This window comes from Anolis carolinensis, chromosome 3, assembly GCF_035594765.1.
Source record: "Anolis carolinensis isolate JA03-04 chromosome 3, rAnoCar3.1.pri, whole genome shotgun sequence".
NCBI lineage: Eukaryota > Metazoa > Chordata > Lepidosauria > Squamata > Dactyloidae > Anolis > Anolis carolinensis.
The window spans coordinates 89,383,027-89,406,205 of record NC_085843.1 but is presented as its reverse complement, the minus strand read 5'-3'; the positions used below and the strand labels follow the sequence as shown (position 1 = coordinate 89,406,205).

Here is a 23,179-nt window from a genome sequence, read left to right as displayed (position 1 = left end):
CAATCATTAATGAACAAAATTTTCTGACTTAGGTAATGAGAGGATGAAATAGAAAACAAAGTGAAGTACCCAGAATTCTTCCAAACAGATTATAAAAGTAACTTAAAGTTATGGTTCTCATGCTGTTTTTTCCCCTTGAAGTTCTTGTAGAAACAGCTGCCTCATCTTTTCTTTTAAAATGAGAAATTTATCAGTAGTAATTTTCACACTACTTAAGGAAGCAATTATTTTGACTTTTAAGTCTCTGCTCTGAAAGTAAAAGCTTGGAGGACTGCATTCCAGTTCTAACCACAGAAATAATAGAAATGTTGCAACTATGTACTCAAATACTGGTATGTAAATGTGATTTTAATATTGAATGTAATTTTTTAATGTTTAACATGTATTAATTTTAATTTTATTTAATTTTAAGCTTAATGTTTTGTATGTGTTTTAAGGTATTAAATAATTGCCATATGCAATCCGCCTTGCGTCCCCTTCAGGATAGAGAAAAGCGGGGTATAAATAGGATAAATAAATAAATAAAATAAGCTGCCTAATGCTAGGGGTTTTTCTTGGGCTAAGCTTAAGGTCAGTGTGTCCAGTTTCAAGTACTTAATAAATTAAGGCTTGCTGTGTTGTTGCTATGAAGGTATGCATTTAAATCACCACCCTGTTATTAAGTGTCTTGCAAAGTATTAATTAATGCTTGTTGTTATTATGCACGGACACAAGGGTGGCTACTAAATGGCCCAGAACATCTCTCCACATTTTCTGAAGCAGCTTAAACAATACATTCAGCCCTCTGCCTATTATTTACATTTTTAAAGGATTATTTTGCAGTGGTTTGAGAGCAAGCATATTGCAAGGGCAGATGTAGTAGGGGAAGGCAAAAGTAAACAACTACTTTGCCATGGTACTGATATGCCACCTTGCTAATAAGGCTCTCAATTTCTTGGGTATCACGGCATTGATAGCTTTCTGTCAGAACCTTTGGCTGGAGTCAGGCCCATAGCCAGGATTTTGATTTGGGGGGGAGGGGCTGAGTCTGAGTGAGAGAGGATCTACCCTAGCAAACCTTTTGTATCGTTATCCCAATACCCCCATGCATATGGGATATATTGAGCATGGTGATCAGATCATGATATGAATAAACATAACAGTTTAAATAATAAATGTAAGTACTTCTCACGGACCACCCAGAGAATTTGGGGAAGGGGCTGAAGCCCCTCGAGCCCCCACCCCATCCCCCGAGCTACATGCCTGGCTGGAGTTAATATTTGGCTCTCCTCCTGTGCTTTCAAGTGATGCACATGAGAGAAAACAGATGCCTTCATTATACATAGAACATTATTATTGAACATGGCTGTGATTGCCCCATAAAGAAGAAATGTGGAAGTCTCAATAATGTCATTGAACAATGGCCAAAAAGATTGAGGATGCTTTACTTGTGGAATAAAGAACATCAAAAGAACACAGTTTTTATATTTGATTCCTTATCCTTATTGATTATCCATACTGAAATATTCAAACATTGAAGGAAAAAGGAATAGAGAGACTAGAACAATTATATGACAGAGAGGGAACGGTAAGAGAAAATAAAATTAAACAATGGCTTGGAGAAGAAAATTGGTTACAGATAAGAGCAATCTGTGCATATTGCAAAAAAAAAGAAAATATTAATATGGTTAAGAGAGAAGATAACGCCTTTGAAAAGATAATAAGAGAAAAGGGGGAAGGAAAGAAGGCACAGGCCAGCAAAATATATACAATGCTCATAGAGGCTGATGGATGTATAATACGGGATCTGAAAAGTATGTGGGAAACGGAGCTGCAAATCACAGAACAAGAGATGAGAAATGTGGTAGAGACAATAGGGATGAAAAGGAATACCAGAGTACGAGAAATGAGGAGGAAAATATTGCACAAATGGTATCGTACACCCTGCCAATTAGCATACTACTATAAAAAGGGGAGTAGTCAGTGCTGGCATGGATGTCATCAGAAAGGGCGGTTTATGCACATGATGTGGGAATGTGAACATGTACAATATTTTTGGCAGACTATACAAAATGAGTCAAATCAAATACTAGGAAATGAGTGGGTCATAACAAAGGAAATAGCGGTATTAGGGAAAAGAGAGGAAATGGGAAATAAAAGGGAAATAAAAGAAGCAATAATTGAATGTGCACAAGCAGTAATAGTATTAGGGTGGAAAGATAAATCAAAATGGACAGTAAATAAATGGTACCAATATATGGTGGAGCAAATGGAATTTGAAATTATGAATGTGAAACTAAATGTTGTAAAAACTAATGAAAATAGAACAAGAGAAATGGAAGAAAGATGGACAATGGTAAAGAACTATATCATGAATCAATCTGGAGATCAAGCCATAAGAAATAAGATACAAATGTTATATAGTATATAGGTTGGAAATGGATTAAGATAAAGATATAAAAATTGTCTCATAAAGAAACGAATATGTAAAAAGAAAACAATCCTCGTGTTGGTGGTGGGAATTGTAAATGTTTCGTATGTCTACGGTATGTATTTTTTGTGTTTTAAAAAATAAAAAATATTTTAAAAAAAGAACACAGAAGAAACTAGTAGTAGAATATCATGATTAATATAAATCTGGTTGGACATTCATGACACCTGAAAAAAGGGGGGGGGGGGAAGCTATGTATTATGATCTTGTGAAGTCAGTTACCAAAGATCTAAAGGTTGCTACAACCAGTGTTGGTTGAGGAAAGGCGGGAATATGGTGGTGCAGCTGGAATCCTGATTGTCATTCTCTCTGTGCTTACAATAAACGTTAAGAGATCTACACTCATGTTCAGTGGATATTAGCCATGCCACAATAGCATGTATTATCTATGTTTACAGGCAGAAAGCATCTTGTTGGCAACAGCTGGTAATGATCAATAGGAGATGGCTTACAAATCTTTCTTTTTACTCCAACTTTTGTTTTTACATTTTTAAGACATTTCTTGCTGGACACTGCTGGGGGGAAATTATTTTGACCTGGATGAGACAAAACAAGCAAACGTTGTTATTGAATTTTTAAAATACATGACCTACCTGTGACTGTGGATAAGTGCATTGAATGCCAAGCCATCGGACCAGCTATTGGTGAAATTAATAACATTGACCTGTGGATAGTTCTGAGTTGATTGACGAACCCAGCTCAACAAGATCTTTTCACTGTTTGTCTGCTGCAGTCCAGCCATGATGTTTTTCATTACATCTTTGACCTGTGTTAGAAGACAGAATTTCACCAGCAGCTCAGCTGATTTATCACAGGCAACTCATTTCCCTGCTCTAGTCAAGCCCAGCCTTTTTTCTAAAAAACAAAAACAAAAAAACCCCTTCATTTTAAGTGCCTAGATATTCAGCACAGTGAGCTGTGACATCATAAAATACCCATGAAAGGATGGAGAAGGAATACTATTTGTCTAGGAAAACAAGGTTTTAGTACAAAGAAAAAGAATTGCTGCTATTCTGTCTTTTCTTCCTCCTTTAGAGGAATATGCAAAAGAATGGTGCTTGGAGGTTAATCAAATCAAAAGGTCATTTTTAGACTAGAAAAATCCTTTCCTCTGAAAAATTGCTGAATTATGATACTATGAGAAGAAGTAAACCTAGAGTAGATGCCTGATGTTAATTTTATAATTAAATTGCTGTTTTAATTCTTAATCTGCATTCATGATAGATAATGAACACAATCAATAACTATGCTGCTTTTTGCAGAATGAGAAGAGGAACAACCCCTCGTGCTCTCCAAAAATCTGTTCCAGTGAGTTGTTTAAAGTTCTAGAACAGCATAGGAAGTAGATACAAGAAGGGAAAAGTTATGAATAGACCTAACTCATTCTGTTCATGAAATAGGGATAAATTCCAAAACTCATTCTGTTCATGAAATAGGGATGAAATCCAACCTGTTTAAAAATGTAAATATGCTTGTAGAAAATATCAGCTACTAGGATACTGTTTATAGTTTTACTTTTAAAGGTTATTCATATATACGAGAGTAGGTCAAAAGGTTTTGCCTCCATAAAAACATTATAAATGAACAAATAACAGCAGAAGGTGCTACAGATCATAGCCTGAACTATCCTCTATGCAAAACTACCATTCAACATAGTCACCATCCATGTGTTCACATTTGCGCCATCATTTAACCCAGGCATCAAAACCATTTTGGAAAAATTCAGGATTTTCCTTCGTGACCCATGATTTTAAAGCTGTTTTAACATCATTCAAGTCATTGAATCTGAAACCATGTAGGTTGTCTTTCAGAGGACCTCTGGTTTCTCTGTGTAGTCTGACATTGAATGACGTCTTTTGGTAATCAATGAAAGAAAGACAACCCAGAATGCGATATTTTCTGCTTTTTTTCCTGTTAGACTGCGTGGCTATGATCAAGGGTGGATCAGCCACATCTGAAGCCTGCTTGTTCTCTGTTGATTTCCACATCTTGAGATTTTTTTTGTAACAGGATCCTTGTGAGCAGTTTCTATAGTTGAAAGAGGAGTGTAATAGGATGATAGTTGCTAAGGTTTTCTGTGTCTCCTTTCTTCATTAGAAGTATGGTTTCAGACGTTGTCCAATCTTTAGGTAAGACGGCACTTTGCAAGAATTATGTAAAACATTCTGCAGTCACCTTTTGAAGATTATAACCTCCCACCTTTAGGTGTTCTATTCTCATTCCATCCTTTCCTGGGCATTTATCTGGATGCATTTTACTTATGGCCTCATCTCAATAATACTATTGGGATTTCTTCCATCTCAACATGTGGTTTGACTTCAACTATTTGCATTTTGGAATTATGTAAGTTATTATAGAAGTCTTCACATATCTGTTTCATTTCCAATTGATTTGTTATGTGCATTCTGTTTTTGTTTTATTTATTTATTTATTTATTTATTTATTTATTTATTTACAGCATTTATATTCCGCCCTTCTCACCCCGAAGGGGACTCAGGGCGGATCACATTACACATATAAGGCAAACATTCAATGCTTTTTAACATAGAACAAAGACAAACAAACATAGGCTCCGAGCGGGCCTCGAACTCATGACCTCCTGGTCAGAGTGATTCATTGCAGTGATTCATTGCAGTTGCTTTCCAGCCTGCGCCACAACCCGAGCTGTGCATTTGGTAGCTTTTTATTCATTTGCAGCTGCTTTTCCTCATTTAAAATACTTTTCTTGTTCTCTGCAGCCTACCTTAATCGCGTAATCCAATATTCGTCATAGTCTGCCTGAATTTTGTTGCAAAGTTGCTTTTACTCCTCCCCTTTTGCTTTGCCATCTGCTATTCACTGCGCTCTGACAGCTATTAAGTGTTTTGTGCCTTTTCGGATTCTACTAATCTTCATTGGAGGAATGGATTTGCTTGAAAGATCAATCGCCTTTTCAACTTTTCCCACAAACATCTCATAATTTTTGTTGACATCAGAGCTTAGGACTGAGAAATTTCTCAACCAATTTCTGAGAATATATAATACTATTGAAAAATTGTTGCTTGTTGTTAGCAAAAAGGATGAATTGTGGTTTTTATAAACATGCATTGCATTTAATTTTCACCTGAATTGCCCTCCCACAAGAAATGAGGAGATAAGAGAAGATAAAATAAAAGGTCAGAAAAGAGGCTACCATGTTTGGGTGATGGATGCACTGATGTTGGTGTAGAAAAGGGTATGGCGAAACAATGTCTTGCTCAAACCAAGAACCTCTCAAAGCTTGTATGATACCCTCCCTCTCTGCACATCTCATTGGGAAAACAAGCAAAAAGAAGGCTTCAGACACATTAATAAGGGGATTGCAGGAGAGAAAATACACACAACGGGCTGCTCTTGTATCCCTCGTGCTAATGAGAGGGGAGAGCAAACCACTTCCAGCTAATTGCTGTCTGAATGCACATGCCAAAGGATAGACTTTTTTTTAGGTCTCAAGGCACACTGAACTCAAAATTCACTTTTTCCCCCTCCACACTCTTAACCCATCGATGACATCCTATCAGTCTGATGAAATGGGATTCTGTTCTAGAGGATCCTTTCCCACAATATATTTACAGATTGAGCATCCTTTATCAGGAATTCAAAAATTCAAAAACCAAAAATGGCCCACATGGGCAGCTCAGATATTGGCACTTTTACTTTCAGATAGTTTATGGTATGCACATTTTGTTTCATGCATGGAATTCTTAAAAACATTGTATAAAATCACCTTCGGTTTATCTGTATAAAGTATATATGTTTGGACTTGGTTGCCATCTCAGAGATATCTCATTATACACCTATATGCAATTAAAGGCATTCCAAAATCTGAAAAAAGAAATCCAAAATCCAAAACACTTATGGTTCCAAGCATTTTGGATAGGGGATATTCAATTTGTATTAGGTTTTAGTGTTGTACAGGATTCTATCATATATATATATATATATATATATATATATATATATATATATATATATCCACCCCATTACTAAAACTAATAAAATTACTTTTTCCTTTTCAAATGACATAGTTATGTCATTTTTCGTTGGTTCTGAATAACACTTTTTAAAAGTTCAGTAAATGTTTTACCTGCCAGTGGAGGATTATACTCCAGATCAATCCAAGGGTTAGTTTATGATTTCCATCCACAATATCTGTGCTGCCAATATTCACCAGATCTACCTGTCAAAGCAAAGCAAAAATAATTAAATAAAAACAGTGTAAGTCAGTTCTAGTATTTTGTAGAATAATAAACAAAAATGTAAATGGGCAGAGACTCTTGAAAAATATATAAATAGAGCTGTGAAAAGCCAGTTTTATATATGACCAGCTGTGCCTGGCCATGCGTTGCTGTGGCGAAGTATGGTGATATGGGAAATAAAGTATTGAGGAACTGATGGTAGTTAAGGTAAAGGGTAAAAGTTTTCCCCTGACATTAAGTCCAGTCGTGTCTGACTCTGGGGGTTGGTGCTCATCTCCAGTTCTAAGCCGAAGAGCCGGCCTTGTCTGTAGACTCCTCCAAGATCATGTGGCATGACTGCATGGAGCGCCGGTACCTTCCCGCCGGAGCAGTACTTATTCATCTACTCTCATTTGCATGTTTTTGAACTTTAGGGTTGGCAGAAGCTGGGGCTAACAGTGGGGGCTCTCTCCGCTCCCCCAGTTCAAACCTGCAACCTTTCAGTCCAGAAGTTCAGCAGCTCAGCGCTTTAACACGCTGCGCCATAAGGGGATATTATTTCCTAAAGGTTGTGAATATACAATATTTCTGATTGTTTTTTTTTTTGTTTGTTGGAGGCAAGTATGAATGCTGCAATTATGCAAAATGATTAGCATGTAATGGCCTTGCAGGTTTAAAGCCTGGCTGTTTCCTCCCTGAGTGAATTTTTTGTTGGGAGATGTTAGCTGGCCCTGATTGTTTCCTGTCTGGAATTCCCTTGTTTTTAGAGTGGTGTTGTTTGCGATATTTTATGTGCTTCTGCTATCTGTGGCCCTCAGAAAACAGAGGATTTGCCAGACTTTGGTGATGGGAATACTTGGTTGGGAGGTGTTAGCTGGCCCTGATTGTTTCCTTTGTGGAATTCCCAATTTCTTTGCTTTCAGAGTGCTGCTGTTTATTTACTGTCCTGGTTTTAGAGATTATATTGTTCTGTATTATTCTACCACAGTAATTATTTCATATTATAGTAGAATCTCACTTATCCAACATTCGCTTATACAATGTTCTGGATTATCCAACGCAGTCTGCCTTTTAGTAGTCAATGTTTTTGTAGTCAGTGTTTTAAATTCATTGTGATATTTTGGTGGTAAATTTGTAAATACAGTAATTACTACATAGCATTACTGCGCATGGAACTACGCTTTCTGTCAAATTTGTTGTATAACATGATGTTCTGGTGCTTAATTTGTATAATGATTACCCAATTTGATGTTTAATCGGCTTTTCCTGAATCCCTTCTTATTATCCAACATATTCACTTATCCAATGTTCTGCCAGCCTGTTTATGTTGGATAAGTGAGACTCTACTGTATATTTATAATCCTATATTATCTGCTTAGAACTGGATTATATGAGGCCCCTTCTACACAGCTATATAAAATGCACACTGAAGTGAATTATCTGGCAGTGTGGACTCAAGATAATCCAGTTCAAAGCAGATAATATAAGATTATAAATGGGTAATATAGCTGTGTGGAAGGGCTTTGAGTCTACACTGCCATATAATCCAGTTAAAATCAGATAATCTGTATCTTATAGGCAGTGGGGAAGAGGCCTGAGGCCTAACTGTGCCTGTCCCCTGGGCTGAGTAGGTTGCTAGGAGACCAAGTGGGCAGAGTTTAGCCTTGTAACTGGCAGCAATTGGATAAAAACCAATTATTCCTCTCCCTCTAATTAGGACTTTATTTTTCTTTTCTTTTTGTTGTATGAACATAGAGGCATGGATGAGAGGTTGTGTTGCCAAGTTTAGTGTTTCTGGGATGTGTAGTTTTGTTGTTTTGTCCTAGGCCGACTTTTTAAAATCCTTTTATATATATAGAAGATATATAGCAAGACTATGTGGCTTTTATGTGCATATTGATCAATCAATTAGCTTTTAAAATTAAATAAACATCTAGAGTATATTTTATAAATAAGACACAATTGTTTAACAACAAGTAAACAGTGCAAAGTACAGTTAGTGCAGATACAATATTGTACAACAAAACAAACTTATGTTTAAATAGTTAAATGCTTTTCATTTATCAATGAAATGCCTTGGTAGGACAACAAATTCTTGTACACTGAGGTTCCCACATTAACAATCACATACGGTTCACAGTATACATTTTCTTAGACAAACATCTAGTAATGATAAGGTACACACTGAAAAGGTACAAGAAGAGAAAATAATACATTTTGAAAGCCAGTGGCTTCAGCACTAGTGAGTACAATAAACATTTCTTTATCATATCTCTACTCTCCTGTGGTTTTCTTAGATATTTCATGTCTATCATCAATCCAGGAGGAGGAAGATAAGGAAGCATGCAGGGAGAAATAAAATTGGACATAACTTTATTTGAACAACCGCCAGATTTGAGAGCTAACAAAAACATATCCATCTTAGACTTGTGAAGGCATTACACAAAATATCATAACCCATTTCATTTCCTTCATTTTCTTCTACAAGAAAAATTCATTCCTGAAGCCAGGTACACTTACATTTCAGGTGGATTATAACATAAATATGCTACCACCATTGAGAAATTACAATGGGTATTGGCCATGGTGAGTGGGATCAGAGACTACCTTCCTAGAATCATAGAATAGTAGAGTTGGAAGAGACCTCATGGGCCATCCATTCCAACCCCCTGCCTTGTCTGCTGCTTCCGCCAGTTGCAATGCTAGTCAATGATGAGTAAAATGCAGGCAGCTGTGCCACTGATCAGTTACTTGGCTGTAAAAAACTACTGGAGACTGAGCAGTGAAGTGGGGAATATAATTATAAAAGCTGAAGCAGTTATGGAAGAAATAGTTTGTGTGCTTTATTTGTCTATCTTGGAATAGGAGGTGTCAAGTTCAGAGTAGCAAGAGAGATTCAGCAACCCATCTAAGAGGTACAGATTTTTTTTTAATGGAGAAAAGATCAGAAACAGGCAGCTTTCCCTAAGGGTTTTGCTTCTATCCTCATAAAGCCTACCTTGCCTAGCTCTATCTTACATAGCAGTGTTGAAGAGCTGGCACAACCTCTGCAATGTAGTAGAAGGTGGGTGATGCTTTCCATTCCTGTAAAGACTCTACAGTCCAATCAGGAAGGATGTTAGCCCCAGAAATCTGACATATTATGGGAAAAAGCTAAAGATCCCTGTTGAGCTGTAGCAAGCTTAGGAAGCCAGGTATGTTTATCTTGGAGAACAGAAGGCCGAAAGGAGACATTGTAGACATATTTAAACATGTTAAAGGATGTCACATTGAGGGGAGAGGGACATTCTTGTTCCCCGCTGGTCTGGAGACTAGGCCATGAAGCAACAGATTCAAATTACAGGGGGGGGGGGGGGGAGATTCCAGCTAAACATTGGGATGAACTTTCTGACAGTAAGAGCTTATTTGCCAGTGAAATATGCTGCCTTGGAGTGTGGTGGAGTCTCCTTGTCTGCAGGTTTTCAAACAGAGGCTGATGATCATCTGTTGGGGGTGCTTTCGTTGTGTTTCCCGTATGGAAGTGATTTGCACTGGATGATTCTTGTGGTTTCTTCCAACTCTAGAATTCTATGATTCTAGCTTGTTTCCTAGGTCCTAATTCTGCAAAAACTTCCTTCACAGGTCTGACCATGTGGAGATTTGAATATGGGTGAGATACGATGCTACTTTGAACTACCCTGCTCTTAGTAATAGATGCTGGAAGCACTCCTCGTATAGTAGTCATGCAGAACAAAATCTAAAAATTCTCACCATGATTCTGTACCTATGAATGAAGAATAAACTCCCCCTCCCCTGCGTAGCTGGGGGAGGGAAGTGGCTTTGCCCCCTCTCACCGAAAGAGAGAGTTCTAGAAGGGGGTGGGGCTTCTAGGAAGCAGCCCGCCTCCTAAATCACTCACTTTCTGGACATTGAGGAGGAAGGAGTGAAAAGTGAGATCTCCAGTACTTCCTGGGGTGTGAGAGTCGTCGTGGGAGAAGAAGGCCTTTCCCTTGGAGCTTAGCAGTCTTATTGCTCCTGAACAGAGGTCTGTATGTGGTGAGGGGAAGGAACGGGGGCGGCAGGGCTGGATCCTGCTCTCTCTGGTCTTCTTTTTCGCCTGAGGTATTTTGTAAAGAAAATGCTTTCCTTACCTTCCTTCACACTGGCGGCCTGGAGAGGTGCAGAGAGAAGTGCGCGCTTCTGTTTGTGCCTCCACCCCGTTCCTTCCAGCCTGCCCGAGCCCATCGTTTTGAGAGGGGTGGAGGAGTGCGGCCTGGGTGGGTGCGCTTATGGCTCGCGCATGGATGGCGTGCTTTCCTCACCCCCTTTTTGCATGCTGGGCTTTGCTTGGAAGTGAGTGCGTAAGTCTGCCCTCTTTGCATGCTGTTCTCCTTGTTAGGTAATGCTTGGCCAATATTTTTTCCCTTTGTGCCTGTGAGACTTGGCTGGGCTTGGGTAGGTTTGCACACGTTTTGTGTGGCCAGCCACCGTCCCCTTTTGGGGCATAGTTTTGCGTTGGGTTTGCGCGTAGTATGTCCGACACCCCCGTTTACGGCTCGCTGTTTTGTTTTGGCCTTGGTGGATCCTGAAGGTTGTTTTCGGGGCTTTGAGGCCATGTTGGCCATTGCTGAATATGTGGCTGTTGGTGGGCCATTTTTGTCACGACCCAGGCTGCAGAGCACCAATAACCATACACCGAGGCCAGATTCTATCTAATATCTTTATTGAAGGAATATATAAAGTTAATAAAAGCAAGTGTATGAAATAGTCCAGGAATAGACCTTTCAGGAAAGGTCAAAATTAGTCCAAAGAAACAATGTCCAATATGAAATATTAAGGTCCAAAGTTGTAATCCAATAACCGAAACACTCACTTTGCCAGGCAAAGTGAGGGGAGATGACAAGGTCCTTTAGTCCATGGAACTTGAGCGAGGCTAGGGAGTAACTTGAAACAAGGCTTGATACAAGGCAACAAGGACGAGGAGCAAGAACAAGATCCGTGGAATACTTGGCAAAATCCGGAAAACAAGGCAAGGCAGAGTCCTGGAAAACAAGGCTGAGTCCTAGGAAGCAAGGCAAGGTCCGCGGAGGTAAACAAGGCTGGAACGGGAACGTAGGCTTGGAAACAGGAACGAAGGCTTAGAAGCGGAGTAGCGCTGTCCACACACAACCTACTCCAGTTGCTGACGAATTGACTCCGCAACATCCCTTTGTGGGTAAAACACCTAAATAGGGTCCCGTTTTCCCGCCAAAGAGCAGTTCTCTGGAGAACCAGAAACGAAAGCTATTCTCTGAGTCCAGATGCATGACTCCTTAAAGTTTCCCATGGAAAGCAGGCTTAATCAGCTGAATGCTTAGCAGCTATCCTAGCACTCCTGCGAGACGCCTGTTCGACTCCCCTCTGTTGTTTACAAAAATCATGGCGAGAAAACGGGGGAGATTTTGGCTCGGGGCTTGTTTGACAGACTTCTGGAAGACAAATCTCTTGCAGGTGCAAGGTTTCCAAATCTGGCTGGGAAAGTTCCAATTCTGGCTGGAACGGTGAAAAACCCAAGTTTTCCTCTTCATCTGGCACCACAGTGCCAGGAATGGGACTACATTGCCCATGGGTCATCACAATTTTGGGGTTGATTTTGGCGCTGTTTTTAATGTTCTTTTTGGCTGTTGCAGGGCAGATTTGGGTGTAGCAATGTTGGGGCGTGGCCTACGTTTTGATTGTGTGCTGGCAGTTAGGCTGGGCACCATTTTTATTAGCGCCGGCCATTTTGTTTTGCTTCATGTTGTTACCTGACTCGGCAGCCATATTGGGTGTGTAATGATTAGGCCATGCGGTTCAGGCCTGGTGGCCATTTTGGAGAGGCTTCACAGCCATTTTGTGTAACGCTTGGTAGCCATTTTGAGTAGGCCCAGTGGCCATCTTGAGAAGGTTGGGTGGCCATTTTGAGAAGGTCTGGTGGCCATTTTTGAGAAGGTCTGGCGGCCATTTTTGAGAAGGTCTGGCGGCCATTTTGTTTTAAGTTTCAGTGGCCATCTTTGTTTAGGCCCAGTAGCCATTTTGATGGGCCCGGCGGCCATTTTATCCAGGCTTGATGCATTTAATTACCATTTAACACAGAAGCTTCTGTTAAGCATTAAAATGGTATCAAATATGGGGTAGTTTATTAATTATCGGTTTTATTTTATATTTAATTGGTATTAATTTTTGGAATTAAAGGATTTATGGACTGGTTTCTTTTGGTTTTAACATTATGAATATATATATATATATATATATATATATATATATATATAATATTAATTAATCAATACTAACTAATAATAATAATGACAATACTACAATTTATAGTATTACTGCATTGTATGAAATGAATATATAATAATAATAATAATAATAATAATAATAATAATAATAACAACAACAAAGCTGCATTAGCAATAGCAGTGAGTTGATTATGACAAAGCTATGCTATTGGTTTTTGGTGGAAGAACTGTTTTTAGTATACGTAAGCATGGGATTCTAGTTCCTTGAGCTATCTTTCCAGGCCACAGGTCGCCTTTTTACAGTGCTTTGGTCTTAAAGATTTCTTTATTCTTACAGTATGGCACCAAAGAAGAATATTGGGGGGCCGAAAGACAAGGGCTCAGCCAAGAAAGCTCCTGCTAAACGCCCTCCCCCACCGAGTGCTCCTGCGGATGAAGAAAAAGATTCATCCCAGTTGTTGAAGGCTCTAGTTGCACATATTGATTTGCTTGAAAGAGAAAAGGCAGTGGCGGCTGCTAAGGAAGTTCAACGGCTGGCAGTAATACTATTTTAATAAAATCTTTGTGTTCCCGTATTTATGCCTTAGAGGAGGAGAGGCAGATCGGGATGCCTGCTGCAGATGAGCACTTGGCCACCTCGACTTCAGTCCTTACGGAAACCATTCCATCCAGCTCTGTGGTGGCAGGAGTACAGCCTGCAGCAGTGGAGGCGAGGCGCGTTGCCACTGCTTTTGGTAATGGGGATGCACACATTTTCCCCTGGGAAGTGGCTGATTCACAGGACTTCAATTCAATTCAAACACCTTCTAAGCCTGTCCCCTTCACCAGCAGCACACAATTAGCTATTTTGGCCCCTGTTGTCGGAACACCAAGCCTTATGGGATCATCGGTTGCTGCAATTCCCACTATGGAAAGCTCACTTTGTTTTTGGGGCACGGCTGATTGACCTTTGCCTGCCCCTGATAGCCTTAGTGTGACAGATTTAGGCTCTCATTTGGCCCAAAAGACTGTCGATAAAATTCTTAAAAACGAATACATTGACATTTTTACCCTGTATTTCAGGGAATTGGATAAGAAAGAAAAGGACAAATCGGATGATGAAAGGAAAGAAATTATTTAAAAACGTAAAGTGGACTAGAATTGGGGTAACTGGTTCTCTTGTTTTTTATTTATGATGGGGTTCTAGTGAAGGCATACCCTTCCAGATCCCACTCTCTTTTCCAGTACATGAATATTATTAATTTGGCCTATGTGAATTTTATGGGGGGCACTTGGCTCCTACATGATAAATGCTTTAGGCTTCGTGCTGCCCAATCTCCAACTTTGCGTTGGGATTTGATTGATCATCAACTTTGGTTGGAAGTTTTAACTCTGGCACACCCCATTTCAGGCGAGAAGGCCAACAGTGGGCATACAATACAAAACTACAGGGCTGGGCATTCCTTTCGCCAGCTGCAACATCAACAGCATCAGCAACCACAACAGCGCTTGTGGTGCTGGGAGTATTGTTCCCAGGGAGTTTTTTTCCCAGAAGGGATGTAAATTTCTGCATGTCTGTGCCATTTGTTCAGGGCAGCATGCAGCAAAAAATTGTACCAAAGGAAAACCCGGTAAGGGTGGTGGAGAGGATAACCACAATTTAAAGAGAGGTTTCGGTCCCGGTGGGTTTTCCAAAGGGGCCCAGCCCAATTAATCTAGTTCAGTTGGATTTGTGGTTATCTTGTTATCCTAATTTAGACACAGCTTGTTATTTGTGTAATGGGTTTTTTGATGGTTTTAGGATTCCTGCACTTGGCCCGAGAGCACCCTTTAGGGCCCCGAACTTGAAATCCATTATTGGCATGGAGGACGTTGGCCTTTCAAAAATTAATAAAGAAGTCACTGAGGGTAAGGTTCTTGGCCCATTTACTTCACCTCCCACACCAGGTTAAGAGTTTCGCCACTAGGGATTGTTCCAAAGAAGGCCCCTGGGGAGTATCACCTCATTCGCCATCTTTCCTATCCCAGGGGTAGATCGGTGAATGACGCGATTCCAGAGGATTTTTGTATGGTGCATTAGACTTCCTTTGATTCAGCGGTGAAGAAAGTTAGGGCTTGTGGGCCGGCAGCTGAGTTGGCAAAGTGTGGCATCAAGTCTGCTTTTCACCTTCTTCCAGTGCACCCGCTGGACTTTGAACTGTTAGGTTTTCAGTTCAATGGGCTGTACTATATGGACAGGGCTCTTCCGATGGGCTGTTCGGTTTCATGTGCTGCTTTTGAATCCTTTAGCACCTTTTTAGAATGGGCTCTTAAAACAAAATCAGGTCTATTGGGGGTGGTTCATTATTTGGATGATTTTTTATTCATAGGAAAGTGTGGGTTTGGGGAATGCGAATTTTTGCTGCATTCTTTTCAGGAATTGGCTGATCAATTAGGGGTCCCTTTGGCCTCAGAAAAACTGAGGGCCCTGCCACTAAATTGACCTTTTTGGGGATTGAGCTTGATATGGTTCAACAATCTTCTTGTTTGCCTCTGGAGAAGGTATCAAATTTAATAGATAGGATTCAATCCTTTGTTACCCGTAGTAAGGCCACATTACGTGAGTTTCAGGAAATTATTGGACATTTAAATTTTGCATGCAAAGTGGTGGTTCCTGGGCGCACCTTTTTGTGCAGACTCTGCGTTGCTCTTTCCGGTGCCAGACTCCCGCATCATCATGTGCAGATTTCCCGTGGGATTAAGACTGATTAGGACATATGGTTGCAATTTTTAAGTCAATTTAATGGGATTTCCTTTTGGAGACAAGACCTATTACTGAAGGATGCACTTCAGATAGCGTCTGATGCTTCTGGAGCCATTGGTTTCGGTGTATTTTTTAATGGGCATTGGTGTGCCAAGTTATGGCCTGAAAGTTGGCACATTAGGGGATAACCTCTGATTTAACATTCTTGGAGTTTTTCCCATTTTGGTAGGAGTAACGCTGTGGGCAGATCAATTGGCAAATTACACTCTTTATTTTTGGTGTGATAGCCAGGCCACTGTCCAGGTTATCAATTCATTGACTTCTAGGTCAGCCAGACTGATTGAGGTTTTGAGGTTTTTCACACTCCACTGTCTGAAGTATAACATTTTGTTTAGGGCTTTTTATATTGCGGGACAGATAATTCTCTTGCTGATGCTTTGTCCTGTATGCAGATGGAATGCTTCAGGCAGCTTGCCCCCAGCACAGATTTGCACCCTCAGAGCATGCCTGTTCATCTTTGGAAAATTGGGAACAGTCCATAGTTTGGGGAATGATGCTAGCCCTGGCTGTGAGTTCCAAAATTTTTCATCAGAGCCGTGCAGGAGTTCTCTGAGTTTCAGAAGTTGTATGTAAGAAGTTTGATTGCACTGGCTCTATATGAGCACATCACACAATTTGTTTTTTTCCTAGAAGAAGGGGTTGGCCCCTCAGACCATTTGGGCAATTTTATCTGCCCTTGCTTATTGGTGTAAGGCACAAGGCTTTCCCAATGTCACTGTAAAATTTTGCTTTTGCAAATGGTGGGAGTGCTTATTTAGAAAGCAAGCTATGCTATGAGATAAGCGGCAGCCATTGACCCATCTATTCTTTAAAGGTTTTTAAACAAATTTGGCTTCAGATTTGGAATCCCAATTCCAATATTTGTTAGTCTGGGTGGCAGTTTGCATAACCCCCCTTTTAGAGCCCTTTGAGTTAGTGACTTAGTTGCAGCTTTGAAGGAGGATCAATTTCGAGAAACACCTCAAATTCAGAGCTGCTGCTACGCTGATAATAGACCAATTTTGGCCTTGGCTTCCAAGGGGTAATAATTTTTGGGGATTTTGGTACCTATTTCTTTAGAAGCGGAGCCGCTTACACCCTGTTGTAATGAATTCTTCAGTGGGTAAAATTTAAGCCTTGAGGAAATAGAAGGCTGGAGCCTATCGGGCGTACGTACGTTATGTACCGTGCTAGTTACACTGATTTGTCTTTGCAGAACCCATTCTGTTGGCGAATAGACATTGCGTCCTGATTTGTGGGCACAGCTATGTACACTGAGCTGAGCGACAGGTGCACAGGGGTCCCTAAGGCCAACTTCTCAGCCTCGCTGCCATGGCCTTCGTGGAGTGGAGGGGAAGAGGAGGCCTTTGGTGCTGACAATGATTTGGGTCTGCTAATGGGCAGGGGACTGTTTTTTTACAAGTTTTTTGAATGGCATGAACAAGGTGAAGGAGTGCTTTCCCTCGAACATGCTTGTCATGGCTCTGTTTGTACAAGTTGATTGGCATGTACAAGGTAAAGGAGTGCGTTCCCTCTAAAACGCTTGTCATGGCCCTGTTTGTACAAGTTTGAATGACATACATAAGCTTTCGAAGGTGTAGCCTTGAACCGAACTTAGTCAGTGATTATTCTAGGCCACATTGGCCGCTTGCCGATGGCGAAAAGTTGGACAAGGCTCGGTAATGGGTCAACCAGGTCCTGAATAAAGTTTTGGCTGGTTGAATGGGTTATATATCCCAAAAGACACTTTAAGGTTCAACGATCTGAACCTATATCGGGCTGATGGTATCCATCTTTCCGAACTGGGCAACCAAATTTTCCTAGCTGAATTAGGGAAATTCTTGAGATTTTGGTGGTGGTTAGGAGCTAAATAGACATTTTCTCCTGATCTGTGGCAGAATGCTTAGGGGAATCTCTTATTTTGGTGTGTACCACAAGGCACTTCAGTTTTGGTGTTGGCCAGAGGTGTGAATCCTCACTTGGGTTTGTACAGGGTTTGTACAGCCTCGGCGAGGGTGAATGATTATGGCCTTGGAATGGGAGGTTTTGATCTCATTGGTTTCAGAGGCAAAACTCTCCACCGCATTCTCCTTCAAGTCATCCAGGTTAGGTTACGCTGGGAACCCGGTGTTTCGCCCTAAATTCAATTAAAAAAGGATGGTTGGGCAGGACCGCCTACATTGGCTTATGCCTCACCAAATTTATAGATGGCTATTGAGATTTTGGCCCTAGTTCCAAATTAAAAGTTAAATAGGTAACTATCAATAAAGTTGCCCAGTTTTAAACCCAAGTTTACTTATCTTGTCTCCTTATTCGGGGGGTTGGAGGGCAAAGGAATAGGGCAGATGGAAATTTGGGAGCTGTGTAATGGTCAGCACATTTCTGTGGCATGGAATTCCTTTATGTTCCTTCATTGGTCAACTAAAAATGACTGAAAGCTTTGATGCCTCGATCCCTAAAATAGGGGCAGATGGCATCATTGCCATTTCTACAAATGCACTGGCACATATTGTTTTAAACCAGTTGTTCTCAACCTGGGGTCCCCAGATGTTTTTGGTCTTCAACTCCCAGAAATCCTAACAATTAGTAAACTTGCTGAGATGAGAACCACTGTTTTAAACTGATACAAATTGAAACACAGTAGGTATTTGCCCAGGTTAATTTTGCAAAGGCTGGCTATTTCCCAGTTGAGTGAAAATACAGCATTGGAAAACGCTTCCGATGTTGCTGAATTACAGGTCCTATCCAATACAGACAATGATGAAGAATGTGGGAACTGTAGACTATAATGCTTGGAGGGTCCTATGATGCTTATGTCTATATTAAAAACGGGAAAGAGAGAGGAGTGACAATGACTGCAGTAACTGCCTCTATTCCCCTACAGTTCCTGTCTCCTTGTTTTGTAGTGCATCTTCCATGGTATTCTAGGGCTGCATTATACAATCACATAGCAGAATGAACATCTTTCATACTGTCGTCACCCTACTGGACGTCTTCTGCATACCAAATGTGAGTGAAGGGTGGAGGAGAAGCAATCAAAACTGTGTGAACCTCGGTTTGATATTTAAAAGCTCAAATTTCCTCCAACACCCCCCCCCCCCCCGCCCCCGGTTAGGAATAGATGCAACTTTTCTTGGAATCACAATGTTGACAAAACTGCATTTTTGCAACAGCCAAAACATTAACATATTTGCAAGATTCACAGCAGTAATAAAGCACACACACAAACAAAGCATGTGTTTTAAAATGCAAATGGTTGAGATTTGCATAATTAGAAATACATATGCAGAAACAAGGTTTCAGTGGGGATACGTTGAACAAATTATGCAAGTTGCATAAGTAAATATACAAATCAAGGGAAATCCATTAAAATATGTACAAACTGAACTGCAGGAAGAAAATGTAAAGCCCTAAATCCAAGCGTTAAACCCAATATGACCCATACTCGCTCTTATTGCTGAGAGACACCAACCCATTCACTTGCACAAACTTATCTTACTAGAAATTGATGTTTGTGACTTCACAGTCTTTCAAATACAGAGTACATCTACACTGTAGAATTAATGCAGTTTGACACCACTTTGATTGCAATGAATCAGTTCTATGGAATCCTGGTAGTAGTTTGGTGAGGTACCAACATTCTTTGGGAAATGAGACTAAAGACCTTGTAAAAATATAACTCCCAAAATTCCATAGCAATGCGCCATGGCAGTTAATGGAATGGCTAACTGCATTACTTTTGCAATGTAGATGAACCCTTTGTTTTTCTTTGGCTTCTGATACCTTGTAGGACTGTTACTGGTGTTATTTATTATGAAACATACTTCAGAACCAAGGTTTTTATTTTCAAACATTCTGGAAATGTTATGATTCCATGCAAATTATTACTTACATTGTTTTTCTGTAGGATTTGGAGAGCTTTATTGACGTTGTTCAAGGCATGAACTCTTGTGGAGCCCTTTTCTTTCCCCTAAACACAAACATGCATAGATAAAAGATAAAGGTTTTCCCCTGACGTTAAGTCCTGGTGCTCATCTCCATTTCTAAGCTGAAGAGCCGGCGTTGTCCGTAGACACCTCCAAGGTCATGTGGTTGGCATGACTGCATGGAGCGCCGTTACCTTCCCATCAGAGCGGTACCTATTGATCTACTCATATTTGCATGTTTTCGAACTGCTAGGTTGGCAGGAGCTGGGACTAACAGCGGGCGCTCATTCTGCTCCCGGGATTTGAACCTGGGACCTTTCGGTCTGCAAGTTCAGCAGCTCAGTGCTTTAACACACTGCGCCACCACCAGGGGCCCCACAAACATACATGGTGATTAGCAATAATGAAGAACTAGAAAGTATTGTGCATTAATATTTGAAACATCTGTCTTACTGACAGAATTGTATTTATAACAATAAAGAAATGCCTAGGGCATCAAAAATATCAATTCTGACTTATATTTCTTTATGATATTTTTCAGTGACCATATTGAATGAAGGCAACACTCAGAGAAATCCAAGTTGATTTTATTGTGATGCTTCTTTCCCTGGACCAATTTAAGAATGTTACCATAGCATCAAGCACACATTATATTCTATATGTAAATATTTCTAGGAGCTTGAATAAAATTAACAATTATATAAATATTCCATGTAAGAAAATTTAAGTGGAAGAAAAATAAAATAAAATAATAGCTGGTTTTGCAAGAAACTTCAATTAACATGTCTAATGCAAACTTGGTTGTACTGCTATCATTATTACCACCGTATCATTAACCTTATATGTGCTCCACTTTTTTTCAAAATTAAGCTGACACATTCAAAATAAAATAAAATAGTTAATATGCAAAAATCAGTGTTAAATATTAATTAAACTACCAGCAGTTTTTTAAAACTAAAGTATAATTGTTAAAATGATAAAGTGTAGTTCAAACAGTAAAACAGATTTCTTTAAGCTCTTATTGCCCATATATTTCCTTATAATTCCAACTCAGTATTGGAACCATATATTTCAATTGTTTTCAAATATATTTCAGTCATACAGGGACCAATCCAAAATGCAGGCTATTACCTATAAAGCTCTATACGGCTCAGATCTTGCCTATTTGTGCAACCGCATCCCTCGTATAAACCTGCTTCGGCCTTAAAATGGGCTGAAGAGACCCTCCTCTCAGTTCTGCCTCCCTCACAAGCGAGGTTGGTGGGGAAGAGGGAAAGAGCCTTTTCAGTGGTGACCCCCTGACTCTGGAATGCCCTCCCAAGGGAGATTAGACAGGCATCCACCCTCATGGCATTCAGGAGGTACTTGAAGACCTGGTTATTTAAACAGGCATTTGACAGTGATTAGTCAAACTCTAGGAAATGGATTTATGGTAGCAAGCACTTTTTAGTTTATAGGAACGATTGCGTTATATCTCAATGCTCATAATATTTATTGTTAATTTTTGTATTTGATTGTGTTGTATTTTGTGTTTTATGTTATTGATGCGTGTCCAATTTTCTGTATTTTATTGTATTGTACTTTTTGTATTATTTATGTTGCAAGCTACCTCGAGTCCCCTGAGGAGAGGGGGCGGGATATAGATAAACTATTATTATTATTATTTACAATTTTGACTCATTTAACCATACAGTCTTTAACTTTCTCATGTTTCAATTCTACATTCAGCAACATCTTAATTTCACAATCAAGTGCTAAAGAAAATGTTTATAAAATGATGTAGAAAAGATATTTGACTCCAACAAATTATCTAAGATATATAAAGGGCTGAAAATTATGTACTGGAAAAGTGAAGCATGTAGCTGTATTCTTTATCATATATGGCGGATGTGTGATAAAGCTAACCAACATCAGAAGCTGATATATAAATGTTGTTATAAGCCATTTTTAAAATAGGTATACAGTAGAGATCAAAAGGGTGTTGTGTGGTGTCCAGGATGTATGGCCATGTTCTAGTAGCATTTTTTCCTGACATTTTGCCTATATCTCTGGATAGCATCATCAGAGGAAAAATACTGTAATTTGAACAGAAAATATTCTTTTATTTATTTATTTATTTACAGCATTTATAAGTAAAAAAAACAACCTTGATGGGTTTAAATATATTATTGTTTCAAATATTAGGGTTTTTTCTATGTGTGTGTTTTTGATGCAAATCTACCCTTCAGTTCTTTATACAATTATATCAAATAATAAACAATAATGTTTCTTATTTCTCAGGTAAACAAGGTTTATTTATCCCTTATCTAGCTTGATCTGCTGTGAGGAATGTGCTATTTTTCAAAACAGCAAAAACAAACACCTGCAGCTACATCACATTCAAAATCACCAGCTTTTTGTAGGATGCTATAACTTAGTAAGATACCTTTGTAAGATAAAATTGGATTGGCTCTGCATCATACCAAGCCCTATACTTCTATTCTTATTTTCACAATCAGTCTAAATTCAATATCTTTCAAAACAGAAATGCTTGGGGGGGGGGGGGAATCCAGGAAAATTAATTTTACAACATGGTTTTCCACATTTGAAGTAAAATACAATCATCACAACTACATAAAACGTACATATCTGTGCTAAAATATCTGCACTAGGCAGAACATGCATATACATACAAGTTTTTGGCCTGTGAGACCTTCCAGAAGCTCCAGGAGCCTTCGTCCATCTTGAAAATCATTGAACAGCTCTTCTATAGGATGTGTACCAAACTAGGATGAAAAAAGAGAAGTTGATTCTGACAGAGAATTATCCATTGCATGTTAATGTTTCAATTATGTCATAACAATGTCCTTCAAATAAAAGGCTGTTTTCCAATATAATCATTATCTTTATTTTTTGTTTGAAAGCAATTGATTTTTTACTAAGATTTTGTACACTCCACCAGAGTGCTGCTGCTTCTAAATCCTGGTGTTTTAAGGGAATGAAAGAAGGAAGGCTATAATAATAACAACCTTTTGACCTTTGTTCTGCAGAGAGCACATATGAACCATTAATTTACTTATTTATTTGCCTGTACATTTATGTCTTGCTCCTAGTCTTCAAGCTCTTCAACTGATAAATGCAAGGATCAGATAGTTCATAGGTGTTCCCCTCCTACCATAAGACTAGAGGGTTAAGGAGTTGTACCATAATTTTTTTTCTGAGCCAAAGTTTCATAATCTGCGAGTTTTAAGAAATGAACTCAAAATCATGAACACAGCAAAATGTATCTACTGCATTCAAAGTGATTGTTGTATGTCTTCAATTCACTTATGACTTATGACCTTATCACATGAGCAAGGTGAAGCATCCCATTTGCTTAGTTTCGCCACCGAACAGAAGGACAGTGGGATGAATTTGTCACCCATGTGCTGCTCCCTCACGGTGATACTTCCCCCATCACATGTGGGAAGCATAGCCCAAGCATTGAGGATACATGCTGGCTCATTGGAGCCAGCACAGCACGGGCAGGTTCCTGTGTTAGGAGGAAAGCATTGTAGAATGCTTCCTCTCCAGTTGTGGGTGGGATTTCCACCAGAAGTCCAGCGATG

General features: G+C 39.6%; 1 protein-coding gene across 14 annotated transcripts in view; it reads right to left on the bottom strand.

Annotated features, from left to right (window-relative positions):
• The window catches only part of dmd (dystrophin), a 1,684,732-nt gene that overhangs the window by 1,113,049 nt on the left and 548,504 nt on the right, over positions 1 to 23,179 (bottom strand). For all 14 annotated transcript variants that reach the window (XR_010004953.1, XM_008107345.3, XM_016992722.2 and 11 more), the window contains exons 3-6: positions 22,265 to 22,357; positions 19,559 to 19,636; positions 6,576 to 6,668; positions 3,064 to 3,236 (exon numbers count right to left, since the gene is read on the bottom strand). Coding sequence is in view for 13 of the 14 variants with exons in the window: in XM_008107345.3 (XP_008105552.2) it covers positions 3,064 to 3,236; positions 6,576 to 6,668; positions 19,559 to 19,636; positions 22,265 to 22,357 (437 nt within the window). In the remaining variant the exon portion in view is untranslated. The remainder of the gene's footprint in view (positions 1 to 3,063; positions 3,237 to 6,575; positions 6,669 to 19,558; positions 19,637 to 22,264; positions 22,358 to 23,179) is intronic.